This window comes from Netta rufina, assembly GCF_964035555.1.
Source record: "Netta rufina genome assembly, chromosome: 1".
Classification (NCBI taxonomy): Eukaryota; Metazoa; Chordata; class Aves; order Anseriformes; family Anatidae; genus Netta; species Netta rufina.
In genome coordinates, this window is record NC_140123.1 from 126,330,806 (window position 1) to 126,348,756 (window position 17,951).

General features: G+C 40.6%; 1 protein-coding gene across 2 annotated transcripts in view; it reads right to left on the reverse strand.

Moving 5' to 3' along the window:
- Nucleotides 1-568: 568 nt before the first annotated feature.
- TEAD4 (TEA domain transcription factor 4) overlaps nucleotides 569-17,951 on the reverse strand; it is a 46,156-nt gene continuing 28,773 nt past the window's right edge. Inside the window, exons 7-11 of one of the 2 annotated variants that reach the window (XM_084297733.1) lie at nucleotides 17,077-17,207; nucleotides 15,635-15,808; nucleotides 3,845-3,985; nucleotides 2,672-2,824; nucleotides 569-809 (exon numbers count right to left, since the gene is read on the reverse strand). In XM_084297733.1, coding sequence (XP_084153859.1) covers nucleotides 696-809; nucleotides 2,672-2,824; nucleotides 3,845-3,985; nucleotides 15,635-15,808; nucleotides 17,077-17,207 — 713 coding nt within the window. In that variant the 3' untranslated portion in view covers nucleotides 569-695. Of the gene's footprint in view, nucleotides 810-2,632; nucleotides 2,825-3,844; nucleotides 3,986-15,634; nucleotides 15,809-17,076; nucleotides 17,208-17,951 lie in introns of both variants that reach the window. The other variant, XM_084297734.1, reaches the window with a different exon arrangement.

The following is a 17,951-nucleotide window of genomic DNA, read 5'->3' on the forward strand; positions in this document are numbered from 1 at the left end:
CAGCTAGGCAAGACAACATGGTTTAACACACAAAGTTTTCTAAGCACAACAGCATTTTAAAGGCCAGCTTTAAAGGCAAAAGAATGGTTGGTCTCTCATCATCGTGCATAGAAGAGAGAGAAACTATGTCTAGCTTCTAACAGGAGGAAGGCTGAATGAGCCTGTAACTGTTCATCTACTGAGGTGGACAGCTATCCAGGCAGATGTGTAGTTTTTATGTGAACTCTCAACACACATGCATGTTGCCATGCATGTTTAAATGAACATGCATCTATGCAAATGCATGGTAAGCATGTCTGTGCATGTGTTGACCTACAAATGAATGCATGCGTGCACACACTCAGACCCGGTGTAGCATGCACGCTGCTCTTTCTATGTGCTCAGTCACACCTACTGTGTGCTCTAAGGGCTGGTTCCAGTGTGAGGAATACATTCCAGAGGATGCTGTTTGGGTGAAACACTTAAGCCATTATTTGTCTGCTTCTTTGACTCCAAGCCTTTTCCCTATTTGCACAAACCTGGAGATACAAACTTATTTGACACTGCGAATCAGAGAACCGCTCAGAGGTGCTTTTCTGAAAATACACAGTATCTGCAGTTTATTTTTCAGTTTGGTATGAGGGAACAAGGGATTTTCAAGCATGGGCTTTTTCCTCAGGCATGCATCCCATGGATGACTCAGGGCAGATAAGTCTCTAGTCCTTCACCAGCCGGTAGATGTGATGCTGGGCACCATGGTCACTAGCTGACACCTCAAAAACATATGCTATGCACAGCAAGGTCTCCTGTGTGTCCCTGTTTGTCACAACCTAGACAGAAAAGGAAGAAGACAGAAGCTGAGATGGCATCTGCTGTTTCTCTGCTTACATATTCCAACACATAGAGCAAAAAGTCATTAATAAGCAAAGAACAGAACCATAGGAATGATGCACAACTCAGCCACCACATGCCCTAATCTATGTGCACACACCCTCAAGGGAAGCACTTTTGCAGCAGCAGGGCTACAATGCAGTGAAGAGACAGGGAGGTGAGCAGAGTCTACAGAGGAGAATAGAAAGCTGTGACCAAGCAGCAACCACCCAAGTGGAAGCAGGTCCACTCTACTCCCCACCCCCTGGTGTTACAGGTTTCATCAGAGAAGGGATCTGCAGAAAAGTATTTTTGCTCTGTTTGTTGGGTTTAGAGAGGCCATCTCCTGTTGCACATCCACTCCTGCTCATGTGATGGTATACCACAGCCATGAACAATTCTTTCCCACCATCTGATCCTGCTTGTCAGTGGTAGGCACAGACCATGAGAATTAGAGAGTATATCTCATTTTACAGGAGATATTAAGAGCAACCATTTTTCATCTCCCCAGTCAGGGGTAGAAAATTCTCAGCATGCTGTTCAGGAAGCAGGACTGCAGGTCTACAAAGGTAATATAAAAAAGGCTGTGCTAGCACCCACATGAGATATGCCTCTCTGTGACAGGAGGTGAGAAAAGGACATGAGATTACTGAAAACATAAAGCTCCAGATGAAGTATAAATATATGACAATTTTGTTCACTAAATTTATAGCAAGCACTGGCCTAAATGTGGAATGACACATGCAGAAAGCAGTTACAGCATTTCTCAGTATAAATGACAGCATACATGCTTTCAATCTCTCTGTCCCTGCCCACTTCATGCCTTTGCTCATCTAAAAAAACCCTTAGCACTTATACTTATCTTTTCTTCCAGATGCTAAAGAGCTTAGTAGAAACATAAAAGAGTAAAGCCTCCTTTACCTCATACCCTCGGATGTATAATGATATTATTAACTTTGTTTTATAGCCAAGATACATAAGCCACAAATCAGAGCCACAGCACCTCCAGAGAATGGAATAAACACCACTTCTTTGCAGTCTGTAGAATCTCTTCCACTTACCCAACTTCAGGTTTTCTGGGCAAAGATCTGAGACACATCTTGTAGAGGCGAGCACAGAACTCACAGTCCACTAGGATAATCCACCTTCTAGGATGACTTTGCCCTTTTCCCAAATTTAGGCTGCATCCGAGCCAGGAAAGACTCCTGGTATAATACAGGCACTAATGCAATCTAGTTACTGTAGCCTTGTAGTACTACACTACCTAGAGGTTGCAGTGATTCATGAATGTGTCATAGAGCTTCCCCTAACATGTCTCTTCCTTTACTTGCCTTAATATTCTTTCAAGGTTCAGGATGGTACTAAGAAAACAACTTTTTTGGTTTGTTCTTTTTTCCTACCAGGCCTGGGTGAAGAACTCTCCCCATGACAAAATTATATAGTTATTTAACAGTGTTCTTGCTTTATTAACTTGCAAAAAGTACCAGGGCACAGATAGGACCTCAATGTCCACCTAATAGTGGAATGAGTACTTTCTTCACTATGTCTTCGCATCCTTCTCCTTACTGTATGTCTCTGCCTCATCAATTCTCCCTTTATCTGTCTTTTCTTTTCCCTGTTATGCAGGCCTCTCAAATTCTACTACTTCTCTACATGACCTACGATCTCTAGAGCTCCTGTCTTGAGGTGCAATACACATGAGAAACACTAACTACAATTAGATGCTGAGCTGTAAAAGGAATCTGCTTTGACTCACAACAGTGAACTCCTGCATGGGGCTTACATGTTTCCAAGCTCCAACGAAAACAGTTCAAAGTCCCACCTGTAAGATAGTAAAGTTCTCCAGCACACTGTTCATCATATACTTCTCAGGAAGGTGCTTGAGTTTATGAATGAAGTTTATCATGTATTCACAAAGAGGGGAACGGTGAATGCGATAGGAATAGTGTCCGTTTTCATACCGTGCATACTCTGTCTGCAATGTAAAATAGAAAAGGGGCATATGTCACATCAATAACAATCACATAAAAAGGCTCAGAAAAAGAAAAAAAAAAAAAAGACTTAAAGACTTTGTCAAGGCTCCTCCTTATGAGAGTTTCTGGACAGCCTTACACAGAGGGATTTTTTTGGTTTTCATACACATCTTAGCTCCTGTATATTTCATCTTCCTTTGAACAGAAACTGATGCTTGTTTGTATCATTTCATAGCAGACTCTTAGATGCCCTTTACCTCCTTTCACCTCAGGAGCTTGATTTCCTTTCCCATACACCATGAAACCTTTCCCTGACCTAAATAACCTATCATGCAAATCCATAACCAGACTCCAGGCATGTCTATCATATGACTGGAGATGAGTCTTGGGAAAGAACATAGCTTGAACTGACTGCTGACACCGGAACATCTGGTGTTCTGCACATGGCTGCTGCTTTGAGAAAGACAGCAGCAGGAAGCAGGTCAGAGCAGCTCTCTTAGCAGCTGAATGTCGTATCAGAAAACGTCTCTTCAACAGCAGTTATACACATAATTATGCAGCTTCACTGTTGCTAGAGCTGTAAGTATGCAAGCACTGAGATAAGCCTCAAAAAATCGTAAGACTATAGTCTGCAAATGATTACAGTCTATTCACTAATTACTGTAGTCTATGATCTGTTTTCACCTTTCAGGACTACAAAACAGAAGTCCAGGTTTCCTAGCTTTTTTTTGCTCCCCAGAAAATCCAGATAATCACCTGAAAGTCTTACATATTCCCAAGTCTTCAGAAACTGAGATTTAAAGAAAAAGCATCAAGCAATATGAGGCCTTCCATAAAGTCCTGAAAATGCCATGGTGAAGACTGGAACAATTTTGCATGTCTCCAAAATAATAATCTATGGCATCCATCTCCCTGGTGGGAAGCATGGGATATATTTCACCTTTAGATATATGCAGCATGCAAATACTTGAAGTGACAGAACAGCAGCCAGAGGACCTTGCACGCAAAGGTCTGCTCCCTACCTCCACTTTCTCCACCACCTGCTTTCCAAAGGAACACACTTTAGTGGAACAGGTAATGACCATGTTTTCCGGGCTCTCATATTGGCTGGAAACACCATAGAAAGATCTGGATTCATCTTCAATGTTGGTGTTCAAATCAGCCTGCCAAAAGTAAAAAAATAAAAACAAAGGAAAAATAGATGATTATCAAGTACCTGTTGTGTGTTTTTTTTTTTACCATTACCTGAATGGATTTTGCTTAGCCAGGACTGTCCCAAGCTCCAAAGCAGATCAATGTGCATCAAGCAAGCAGGAGAAATCTGAAGAGTATACACTAAAATCCAGTTGGAAACTTCAAAAACTTCTTCAGAAAAACTTGGTAGGAATTTGTACATATTTGGGGAAAATATGTACATTAAAATTTGAACATCAAAAATGTATGGCATGGCCTCTTGCTTTAGCTGATATTTACCATAACAAGGCAGTGAGAGAACAACATGGAGGTACACAAAGCATCTGGAGAGCAGACAGGAGGGCATTGTAGAGTCAGAGCAATGCAACGGATAGGCTATACTGGGCTGCTTCACTTAGAAGGAAAAATAAGGGTAGAGTAACTGGAATAAAGTTCTTCCACTCAACAAATGCATGGAAAGAGACAGAGCAGGGAGAAGGAGTGTGTGAGTACACACACACACACACATGCTGTGCTCAGGTACAGTGATTTGAAGAATGTAATTAAATAGGATGCAACAAAAAGAATGTAGGTGGTTCAAGGATCCAGCCCAGTTCCACCTGAATACAAACCCATCTTCATTAGTAGCCACAGTTTTGGAATGTGGGTGCCTAAGTTTGGCCAACTGAAGCCTCATGTTGGGACCTAGCTCATTGAAATCGTGGTTCTCTGAAGAGTCCACTGGGGGTCATTCAAACTACATTTAAGAAAAGAAGAAGTGACATTCACTTACACTTTGAAAACACAAAGAGTGTGTGGGAATATCCAGTTCAGCTTCCTCCGTTTCAATACTAAGAGGGTAGATCTCTGTACTCTATAAGCCCAGGTGCTACCTTACTTCATCAGAAAAGCAATGATCAGTTCCCATAGGCTGTTTCAGCCTATTCTATACTTTCTGCTGAACTGAGGGAAACAGGAAACTGTAGAAATTGTATTCCTGCTACAGTGGATACAGCATGAATAGGATTGTATTCGATGTGATTCTAGTGTGGTTTTCTTAGCTGATGTCATTGATGATTGTTTTCACCTGAGAACTAGAGTAAGACTTAGGACAAGCAACACTAACATTGGAAATGGAGAATCTCAATAACGAATGTCCTTTTTCTATGCCATTTACAATACCTGTCTCTTCTCTATTACGAGATAATACTGTTAACTTATTTCTCTGAAGTAGCAATTTCAAAAAAGATTTAAGTCAATCGACATCTGTGCTGCTGATAGAAAGTGCCAATCCAGCCTTCTCCCCATCTGCAGCAACACAAGCCTGCTGCTGCCATTGTGCTACCATTAGCAATTGTACAAGTCTGTGATTAAGCCAGATGAGAAAACTAATTGCAGCCAAAACAGTTTTTTAAATTTTGTTGTGGTTTTGGTAGGATAGTTTTCAGTCAGACAAGAAAGATTTGGATCCTCACAAAGCTATAGGGGCTGGAAGAGGTATACATACATGAAAACTAAGGGCTGCCTATTTTGATAGCAACACACACTGGGAATCTGTACCTCAGTACCTCATGCCCTCTCGTTCCTCTTGTACTGGCACAAACTTTTGTGTAGTTGTAGTACAAAAGTCATTGAGGAATTACTCAGCTAGCTCTTCATGGGATCGATCACTTCCGTGACCTGTTTCAAAACCACTTGTGTATATTCAGACAATGTGTGTTGGGAGGATGGGCAGCAATGGGGAAAGCAGAAGGCACATCTGCTTCTACTAGTAAATGCTGGGTTTGAGCAACTATAGCGGGAACTAGAAACCTGCTAGAAGCCTTTTTGTTGCCACTCCTTTCAAGTTAAGTTTTGGCTCTGCACAATCAGGCTGAAACTTTCCTGTACCACAACACTCACCAGCAGCTCCCATCTCGCAGAGGTATTGCCAGTAGTGACGACAAAGGCACTAACAGGAAGAGCAGTCATGTAGTAATGTGCAGTATTTCTTTACAGTCCAATTCCCCTAGCTGTTAACTTGCCACCTCAGGCATACGAAGGATGAAGAGATGACAGCAAAAAAAAAAAAAAAAAAATCTCCTCATTTATTTCAGAAAATCCAGTTCCATTTACCATTTAGCACAACACTGGGACATTGCTGCTACTCTGCATTTGTGCATGCGTATTTCCACCTAAAGAACTACCATCTCCGTTTGATAATGATATCACAGAAAATCCAAGCCAACAATCCAATAAAATCCAATTATCATGATTTTTTGTTAAAGTACAAACTCAGAAAGACAGATTTTGGACAGGTTTTTCATAAAGTACATTGAGCAGTGCATCTCCTGGAATATCTCATAGACAAGCAGCTGTAGCATCCAGATAATTCTAGCAGTACAAATATTCAGTCCAGACAAGATGACAGGATAGTCTAATGTTCTAGAGTAAATGCTGGAAGCATTAGGGATGGATACACAGCTTTCAATCTGCTTGTTTTCTTAATTGAGAGCATAACAGCACAGTATTTAAATACATGATCACAAATCACTCTTCAAAATACAAGGTGTTGCCCACAGTTTCTACAAATATCCTTAATAGTTGTGTCATTCACACCACAGACTATGATGAAAGAAAATCCATTTGTCAAAATGGTTTACTTTTTTTTTCTATAATCCCCTCCTCTCTCCAACCCCCTCTTTTAAGTAGAATGTCTCCCTCTGAAACAGTGACAAATCTTCAACCATTGTAAACCTGCTTGGCTCTATATATAACACATCCACACCAGTTTGCACCAGCTATGCACCCAACCCTTTACGTTTTCCTAAACTCATCATCTCCTACATGCCACTATACCACGAACACCCTCTGGTTTATCAGGTGATAGCTGTACAAAGCCAGCAAATATTTTATGCAGTGTTATACTTCCACAGTCTGTCAAAACTTGAGCAGCATATGTAGATAAATCCAGGCTAACTTTTACCTGGTAGAACCAGTTTTAATAGGAGCAAGGCACAAGCATTACAGGCTTGATCATAATTCAGGTTGCCTAGTGAATTGTTAAGTTCACGAAGCAGTCACTGCTATCTAATTTTCCCCACTGTATTTATGCAGATACCTCATTTGCACTACCAATACACATGTATTAGAGAGAAGCAATGTTACTTTTTTCTGGCTTGGGTTTTTACTGAGTTACCACAATGCTCATTTATTGTAGAATCATAGAATGTACCTACCCTCCCTCCTTCTTCGCCCTCCCCCCGCCCCCCGCCCTGTCAAGGCCAGGGATGCCACCCACTAGATCACTAGATCACCTTGTCTTGAACACCTCCAGGAATGGAGCCTCCACAACCTCTCTGGGCAACCTGTTCCATTGCCTCACCACCCTCTGAGAGAAGTATTTCCTCCTAACCTCTAATCTAAATCACTCCTCTTTTAGTTTAAAACCATCCCCCCTTGTCCTGTCATTATCTAAGCAAAAAGTTGCTCTCTATCTTTTTTATAAGCCTCCTTTGAATATTGAAAAGCTGCAGTAAGGTCATCCCAGAGCCTTCTCTTCTTCAGGCTGAACATCCCCAGCTCTCTCAGCCTTTCTTCATATGAAATGTGCTCCACCCCTCGGATCAACTTTGTGGCCCTCTTCCAGACTCATTCTAACAGATCCACATCTTTCTTGTGCTGGGCGCCCCAGACCTGGATGCAGCACTCCAGGTAGGGCCTCACAAAGGCAGAGCAGAGGGGGACAATCACCTCCCTCCACCTGTTGGCCACACCTCTATTGATGCAGTCCAGGATGCAGTTGGAATTCTGGGCTGCAAGTGCACACTGCCAGCTCTTGTCAGCTTTCCATCCACCAGCATCCCCAAGTCCTTCTATGCAAGGCTGCTCTAAATGAGTTCTTCTACCAGTCTGTCCTCATGCCTGGGATTGCCCTGACCCAGGTGCAGCACCTTGCACTTGGACTTGTTGAACCTCATTAGGTTCACATGAGCACACTTCTCAACTTTGTCCAGGTCCCTTTGGATGGCATCCCTTCCTTCTGTTGTACTGACTGCACCACTCAGCTTGGTGTCATCTGTGAACTTGCTGAGGGTGCACTTAATGCCACTGTCTATGTCATTGATAAAGATATTAAACAGGACTGGTCCCAGGATGAACAGCTGAGGGACACCACTTTTCACCAGCCTCCAACTGAACATAGAGCCATTGACCACCACTCTCTGGGTTTGGCCTTCAGGCCAGATGTCAAGGCAGCTAACTGTATTGCTTATTTGGTTTATTTGACCTATACTCCAGCTGTCTGAATAAAGATTAATTCCTTTTCTTCTCAAAAGAGGAACCAGACTAGGAGTCCTTCACAATAGTGTTCAGCTATGTCTTGGGCTGGGGGGGATAAACACAATGAAAAAAAACATACGTGAAATCTCAGCAACTCTAGGGAAGGAGAGCAGCACTGGCTGAGGACTTTGATTCATGTTTGTAGCAGAATGGAGCTGCAACACCTCAGACGGATACTGCTGGCAGCTCTGTGGAGGGACCTGGGGATCATGGTGGACAACAAGTTAACCATAAGCCAGCAGTGTGCCCTTGTGGCCAAGAAGGCCAATGAGATCCTAGCCTGCATCAAGAGGGCTGTGGACAGCAGGTTGAAAAAGGTGACCCTCCCCCTCTGCTCAACACTGGTGAGGCTACACCTGGAGTTCTGCGTCCAGTTCTGGGCTCCCCAGTACAAGAGGGACATGGAGCTACTGGAACAAGTCCAGCAGAGGGCTACTATGATCATGAGGGGACTGGAGCAACTCTCTTACAAGGACAGGATGAGAGAGCTGTGCCTGTTTAGCCTATAAAAGAAAAGGCTGAGAGGGGATTTCATCAATGTGTATAAATACCTGTAGGGAGGGGTGTCGAGACAGTGGGAAGAGACTCCTTTTGGCAGTGCCCAGTGATAGGATGAGAAGCAATAGGAACAAACTGAAACCCAGGAAGTTCTATCTGCATATGAGGAAAAACATCTTTACTGTGAGGGTGAGGGAGCAGTGGAACAAGTTGCCCATGGAGGCTGTGGAGTCTCCTTCTCTGGAGATATTCAAAACTCACCTGGATGCCATCCTGTGCAATGTGTTCTAAGTGACCCTCCTTGGCAGGGATGTTGGACTAGATGATCTCCAGAGGACCCTTCCAACCTCAATTATTCTGTGATTCTATATGTAAATATAAGGCCAAAGAACCACAACAGCTCAGGAGTCGAATCCCAATACACTAGTTTTCCCTCCTACGGAGATTATTACTTCCAAAGGGAGATGACAATTGAGGGGAAAAAAAAAACAATAACATGTGCCATAGCCAATCTAACCTCAAGTATCAAGTGGACAGTCAGGTTGATATCCCTAATCCCTAATGAATCCCTAATGGATGCAGTTACACTTCCCATGATTGCACAAGGACAAAATCTTGCTTTATGTAATAGAATCTCTAATGACCAAAAAAGATATTGCTTTTAACTTATCATCTGAAAGTGATACAGACTCCATGCCTAGATTCTTATGAGCTCCTCATCAACAGGAATCAAAACCATATTGTCACTTTGGGGAAAGGATTCTTCCTTTCTCTTCACTTCCAGTGTTTCTTCCTCTAAGCTCCTCATCAACAGGAATCAAAACCATATTGTCACTTTGGGGAAAGGATTCTTCCTTTCTCTTCACTTCCAGTGTTTCTTCCTCTAAACAAAAGTTTGTGCCAAATCACACCTCTTCCTGTGCCTGCTCACATATCTCTCTGCCCAGAATGTACCAAGTATGAAACCAAGCAGAGGAAGGTCTGTCCAGTACATTCCATGCCTCAAAGATACAAGGCAATAATATTAATTATAACTTAGAGTGAATTAATTTCCCCATCAATTCATCAAGTGGGAAGGCCAGTCCTCACTTTATAGTCTGGGAATGCATGGACTTCTTGAAGACATAACACTAAATGTGATTCAGATTTGGAGGCTAGAACCTAGGTCTCCGAGCTCCTCAGTGGCAAATACACTAGCATATCCAACAAATCATGAGATAGCTCTTGAACACATTCCTTACTCCATCCTAGGCAGCCAAAGGAAAGACAGTTGGGATTTAAGAAAGACCCCACCCAATGGGATGAGTTGCCTTGTCCCCCAGGCTCCTAGCAGCCACTGCTAGCAACATGGAGCAGAAGCAACATTTAAGCTGGTTGGGTGCTGTCAGCATTCAAACAGCTGTTCACATTTCTTCAAGGGCAAAGAAGAAGAATAAATACAAGAGACATATTACAAGCTAAATGTGATTGATGAGCCACTGACTGGACCATACTACTTTATCTGAAAAAGTCAGGGCTCTTGCCTTCTGTCCAAGAAATTCCAGATGCAAGAAGGTGTGCACACTTTAGCCTGCTCATAGCAACAATCTAATGCGTCTGGAATGCATTCAACTTATTGTGCAAGCTCAGCAGAGATGACATACTCGTCTTCAGCTTGCCTGTTGAATTCCAAATATACTGAAATTACAGTCACTGAGGTGTCTGTGGAAATAGGTCTCAGAGATCTACAGATTGCATTCAAGAGAGTTGATTTGCCTGTTTTGGTGCTAACATCTGAGATTTCCTCCTTTATGGAGAAGTAAGCAATTTTTTTAAATGCAAAAAAAAAAAAATCTAGACAGAAGAAAATGGATTTATTTGGGGAAAGGCATAGTAATCCTGAACAAGGCTAGTACTACTTTTTTTTTTTTTTCTTTCTTTTAAAAAATCATCTTGGTGGTCTGAGTTCTTAGCAGCTCTGCCGCAAACAGTTTAGATGAGCCTGTGTTTATTACTCAATAACTGCAACCCCAGGAAAGAAACACTTACAGAAAAGTTGGCATTGTACAGTGTCCTAACAACACTAAGTTTTTTGTCTGATCTTTGGTGGGAGTGAGTTTCGTAACTGATTACTGAGAAAGGCCTCGTTCCTGCTAGGATAAGGCTATGAATCAAAATTTCTCAGAAACTTTTCACAAAGGGAAATGTGACCTTTGAGAATCAGTCTTCAGCTTATCTGAGGTTTTGAAAAGCAGTAACTGGACAAGAGTCCAAGTTGTAGTAAATGTTGTGAGAAACCATAGCTTGACAATACCTTGCACACATGTCCCACGGTCAATGGAAAGGCATATGGTAAGCAATTCTTTAAGAATGTTTCAAAATGTGTGCCACTACCTCCAAGAAAGGTGCAAGATGGCAGTTCCAGAGGTAGACAAAAATTGCAGGTATTGCAATCAATTAGGTTAGCTATGACTTAGCTAGCCACCAAGGATTGTGTAATTTTAACACCCAGCGGACAGATTGCCTCAGCAATTCAATGTGCTTTTTGCTGCCAACAATATCTGTTCTGTTGAACACTCTGGGGAATAACATTGGTGAAAAAAGTGTCACTGATTGACATAGAGATCCCTTACATAAGCTAGCAAATGTTAGGAGGTGTTGCTGTTGGCTGCAGGTGAAATTAATGCACTGTCAAATCAGATCCATTCTCAAAAAAAAAAAAAAAAAAAAGATAAAAGATCTTAAAAATCAGGATGGAAGGCATAAGGCATACAGGACAAGGTGACAAAGGGAATTTGCACTGCTGCTGTGCTGACTGGATTTGCCTGGGAGAGGAGAGTAGCCAGGTGCAGGACGTGCACTCTAGCCCACCCCTCCAGCCCCTTCCACTAAAGTATAATTCATTTAATGGAAAGAAACCACACAGTGATTTGACTGATTCGACTTGCCTATCACTGATGAGAAATTATTACATGTTTTCATCATTGACAGGAAAGGTCTCCTAAGCAATTCCCTTGATAATACCCCAATGCAGATGTCTGCTCTGGACAAAGTACTGCCTATCCCGAATCTCTTTCTTTCTTTGTTTCTTTCTTTTTTAATTTTTTTCCTCATTTTCCTTCAATCTTTTAGTCATTTTCACAACTTCTGAAAGCTTTAAGATGCAAGTACACCATTCTACTAATGTGCAAAGCCCTGAAAACTCCTCTTCCCCAAACTATTAATAACGATGAATTTAGGAGGAGTTCATGGGGAGAAACAAGTAACAGGTGGTAGAGATAATATTACACTGGAAAAGAGCAGAGCTGCCACTGCCTATGTGTTGGAAGGCAAATGTCTCACATTCATTGTTGTGTGCTAGAATGCACTTGGAGCACGGAGAAATGTCACTGAGATATCATACACAACCTGCCAATCCAAGTCAAAGAGTTAGTTCATTGTACCAGACTTTCAAAGCCAAAATCAAGGAAGAATTGTGAACACTGCTTATCTTTCAAATTAGTAAACTTTTAACACTTAGCTATTGTATAAATAATTTAAAGCACCAGTGAATAAATGTGAACTCTATATCTCAGTTCTACTATCTCCTGTGAAATGTCAAGAAATCTCAGACCTAGTGTTTGGAGTTAGGCTTCTAGTGCACAACAGATCATTGAATATATTCACTTCATAGTGCAGTACTGGCAGTTTCCTGACTCAGGTTCTTCAGGTGTAAAACTGCATAAATACAAAAACAATTTATTCAATGTCTTGATTTTTTTTTTTGTAAATCTTTGCCACCTGCAACCACCATTTCAGTTCAGAACCTCTGAAAAATACATTCATTATCTTCATGTCTCAAAACATACCTTAATAAGTGTTTAATTACCCATCCAATTTTAGATTATCAGTAAGTTGCTTTTGGATAAGACTTTTAACTTAACAAAACAAACAAACGAACAGAACTATGAATTCAATAGTATAGCAATTGCTTTATCCAGCACCTTTGGACATCAGTGTACTCATACAGCTTTTCAGAGCAATCAGAGAATAAAATCCAAAAAATACTCTATCGTATACTGTTTACAGAGATATAAAGATGCAAAGATATATAAAAATCTCAGCTGAAATCTCATTTTTTTTCTGAAAACCTTTTTTTTTAATTACATTGTCTTATCTATGAAAAGCATTTGTTTAGGGAGGGTGAGGTGTGGCAAAAATGAACTTTTGAAAACAAGAACACTTTTTGCTCTTGCCCAGAGCCTGTAAAACATTTGGTCAAGCCCACACTTCCATATTTGGAAATACCAACATAATGTCACAGCTGGTCTCTCCTGTGGGCTGAGTTGCACCATCTATTGCAATACATAAAACTCACAAATTCCCATTATAAATGTGGCACAGTGCATTACAGTCATGGCTCATGTGCTTTGATTAAGTATAAGATTGAACTAACACAACATATGAAGCACATTGGAAGACTGAATTCAAAGTTTTCCAATAAAAAGCTTTGGATTAAAAAAAAAAAAAAAAGATTAAAAAAAAATAATAATTTCTTCTGTTATGCTACCTTAGAGATCCTAGCTGAAATCTTACAACAGGATTAACGTAAGTAAGCATACCTGTAAAGCACAATACAAATCATAAAAGTGCCCCAACCCTCCTTCATCCAGAATAATGGCAGCAGGAGTCATGCTTTCATCCCCTTACTACTCTGAGAAACAAATACAAGACAGAATTATTTACTCCTTACAAACCTTATTTAATTTTATTCAATCAATGACTTTTCTTGTAAGCTTACTTGTAAGCAACATCCTTCAATGTCTCCACCAATAAAACCTGATGTCAACTCCAGACAGGACTCAACAATGCAAAGGTACCAAAAAACAAGTGAGAAAGCCAAAATATTAAATCAGAAATCCAGAAATATCACTGTTGTGAAGAGTACAAATGTAGACCCCCAGGGCATCATGTATAGTACCACTGACAGTAGAGGAAAGATTCTTCAAATCCTATGCCATATCTCTTTATGCAAACCAAGCTTCGATGAGTTGATACCCTCTGAACACCAGACACCCCATGTGGGCCCAGTGAGGGCCAACTCAATGACAATGCAACATGTAAATCCTTAAAAGCCTGATTCAAATTGGTCTGACATGGTATGTAGGCCACATTTACCCTTGTTATTAAAAAGAAGCAAAATCTCCAAAGCAAACCCCACAAGCACAAAAGTATGCTGTTTAGATAAATAAAATCACAGTTGCACTAGATCACAAGTTCATTGTGATTTTTCTCCCCTTAAGTCAAGGAATTCAGAGTGTTTTATTCTGTCTAGTTAACATCTCCCTATAAGCTCCTATTCTATGAGTCTATGATTCCCTGTTTTGTTTTGTTTTGTTCTTGGAAAACTTCCAAAGCACTTCCAAGTGATACCACAGAAGAGCCAGTCCTCTTCACCTTGGCACAAGCATTAATATGTGATCCCTACAGAACAAAGCACCTAAGCTTTGTTGCTGCTCCTACTTCTGCAAGGACCTCTTCTTAGAAGCCATTCCCTCTTAGCTTTTCCTTTCTTTTGTCACATCAGACTTCTGTTTCCTTTCTCAGACAGTTCTTAGCAGGGCATTTACTACCCAGACATCTGTCAAAGGAGACCCTTTCCAGCAAGATGCTGCTGTCTCTCCCAAGTATCTGCCATCCACAGGGAAATAGGGCTGGTATTTTACATTTTATTTCAACTTTCTCAAGCAGGCTTTGTTGTATTTTGACTGAGGCTAATCCCATTACCAATACAGCTCAGTAGTACACAATCTAGGGCAGTAAAAATGATGTGTCTCCAAGGAAAAATACCAGACACTTGAACAGCAGACTCCTAGCCAGCATTCTCCAATTCAGTTCTGGAAAGGCCAGGCTTGGGACAGCTGGGAAGACACATCAAGGCACTTAAATTAACTCCTCTTTCTCCTGAAAGCAATAGTTAAGAGGCTTTTTAATTCCAGTTTGTTTGAAGAGTATGAGATATGGAAGATCATTTCTCATCATCTCACTCCTGACCTGGGGTTGAATCATAAGTGGTAAGTTCAAGGTGAAAAGCTTCAAATCTCATTACAAATTCCCTCAGCCATCTAGCTTGCAACTGCCCCAAGCTCATATTATTTTTAATTGTGTAATATCTGTAATAATATTGATCATCAAAACTATTTTATTTGTATCCTGAAGCACAACGGCACAGATTTTTGCAAATTTAAGCTAACTCATGAAAATTCTATCCATGCCAAATTGAGTACATAGTTTTTTGCCAGGCTGATTTCTGCCAGCTTACCATAAGTAAACTCAGTAGTATATTAACAACATAATCCAATTTCATAATATGTCCCTCTTGTCTATTGTCTATCCTTGTGCCTGCAGTCAATACATATCTGTAAATCATTGGTACTTGGATAACACAAAATCCAGCTAATTAGATAGGAGAAGAGAAGGAAAAATGTTGCCTCTGACTGAGAATTTACTCAGCACTGAGAGAAGTGAATGCATATGCGTACACAAAGAAGAATTTTCTCCGAATTCTTCTCTTATACATAAATAAAAAATTCAAAATAAATGAATAAATAAATTCTAATTACCAAACTCCACAGACACAAGTCAAGAAGAACTCTACAAATGACACTCTGAAAGATATGTCTTGCTCCAGGCTGGAATGAGGGCCTTGTGCAATCGAGGAAAGATCCCCAAAGACAGCTGTGACTCTATTAAGTCTTCTGCACAGTGTAAATTTGTTGGAGCTGCTAGTCTTCTAACAGCTATAAGCTTTAAAGTGAGAATTTCATAGCAAATGGGTACCCTACAAAGGGCCCTTCCCTTACCCAGAACTTGACAAGGAAGAAGGCATTAGCTGGCCCCCTTTCAAACAGCTCCTTCAGGCCCCCTTTTTTCTCAGGGAACTTGTCATAGATCTGTCGGATATCCACTGCCTCGAGATAGGGATCATTGTAGCTAGGACTTGATTGCCCAATGTGCACGAACAGGTGTTTGTTATACTGCAAGAAGAAGAAAAGCATGGAATTAGGAAATTGTTCAGTACATTCTGAGCATACATTTCTTCATGGGAGAAAAGCTGACACTTTAGCAAACTGGTAGAGTCTGTCCCACCACAGAAAACCAAAAAGCTCATAAGATCATTTTAAAATATCCTCATGCTCAGAAAGCATGCAGTTCACTTATCAATCTATTCAGGGTGTATGAACAGTATACAGAAGGGGGTGCTGCCTAAAACTGTTTGAGTGATTACACAGAAAGCTCTGTACCCCCACACTACGCACTAAACCATCACTCCAGAACTGTGACAATAATTGTTCTGTCATCTTTATCCAGAAGTAACAGGCAAACACAGCCTGACTACTGGAATCACTGAAAATTTGACAGCACTTTCTAAAAAAGCAGAAAAATTAGCAGAAAGATATCAGCTAATACTAGCTCATGTTGTTATTTCTTTCTTATCAATGCATTCATGCTTCTTGCTTCTTCTGAAACATTGTGTATTGCTTTTTTTCCTATATTCAGTCCTAAACCATTGCCTCATGCCACTGTTATATAGTATGAAATGACTTGAGATGCAGAATGCTACCTGTCACAAATCACTCAGTCAATAAACATCAAAGCTCCTTATCCTGTGAAGAACTGCCTAAATTCCTACAGCAAGATACCAGCCAAATACTACTATCTTTTCTGAACTGCAGTTATCCTGTCTCAGGGACAGGAAGTGTAACTGGTCCATCACCAACGTGTCTCAATATGCAATATCACAAGACTTCAGTGAGACAAGCAAGTCTTATTATTCCCATTTTACAGGTGGCAACACAGAAACACTCTGATTCACATTCATCCCAGTTGCCCCCAGATTTAAGTTCTCAGCACACCAGGGAGACTATGTAGCTCCATGTTATCTTAGCATCATCTGGTGTTGGATCTGTACTCCAAGTCTGAAAAAGATAGCTAGAATAGCCCTGCAGGGCCTGTTCCACCAGCTTATGATGTCAGTGCCTTGAGATCTGGTACGTGAACAACCATGACCCTGTAAAGGGAGGCCAGAAGCACACGGCACAGAGCTGGCTATATTGCTATAAGCAATTCTGTCCTCTAAGAGAGAGATTTATTTTAACTGGGTTGTTTCCCGAAGACGTATCCTCAGTAGAGCAATGAAGCAATTATTTCCATGTACATATAGTAGCATAACACATCCACAATGAGCAGAAGCTACCTGAATATCAAAAATAAATGAGGGGTAGAAGTCAGGTGTTTATCTTACTGTATCTTGATCTTGTTGCTGTTCCAAGAATGCAGAGAATTCTAACATCCAAAGTTTGGAGCTAGCAACCCTTCGTCCTTGCCAAGCTGGTACTGATGGTGAAGGGGAAAGACCAGCAGGAGACTCAAACCCTAAATACACAAGATTTATGTATCAAAATTTGGAAATAGACAAGTTGGTAATAACTTTCCAGAAAAGCACCTGTTGTCAAAGCTGATTAATTACATTTTCATCTAACTTCATAATTAGAAATAAACTTCATAATTATTCATAAATATTCACAATTCACATGTGGTTTCTCAATCCACATGTGCTCTAAACGGCTTTTCAGTCACCCTCTGCTAAGACAGTAATATCATGGTTGTCATGACTGTAAAAGACAATCTACCTGGTTTTGACACCAGTGAAAACATATTCAGCAACTTTAACAGGACCTGGACTGGGCCCTAAATGAGCAGAGGAATAGGCTGTTTTAGTATCAGAGAATGAAGCAATACCATTAACATGATCATTAACTTCTCAAACTGAGGATGTTGAGAAGAAAAAGACATTTATTGTTCCATTTAATAAGGAATTGTAAAGGCAATCATGTTATGACAAAAAATACTGTTGTAGTATATGCATCATGGTGGAAGAGCAATAGAGATACATAAGCTTTCATTTTATGTTTAGCTATGAGGAAAAGAAACACCCAAACAACTAACCAAAATAGGATAAAATGCGTGTGTGTGTGTGTGTTTATTTAAATAAACCAAAATTAAAGTGCTTCAGCTCTCTTAATAAAAGGATGGAAAATGGTGATAAGGGGAAATCATATAAAATTAATTTTGGATGCACTAAAATTTTTCAGTAGGTAAAAAGACTTTAAAAAAATA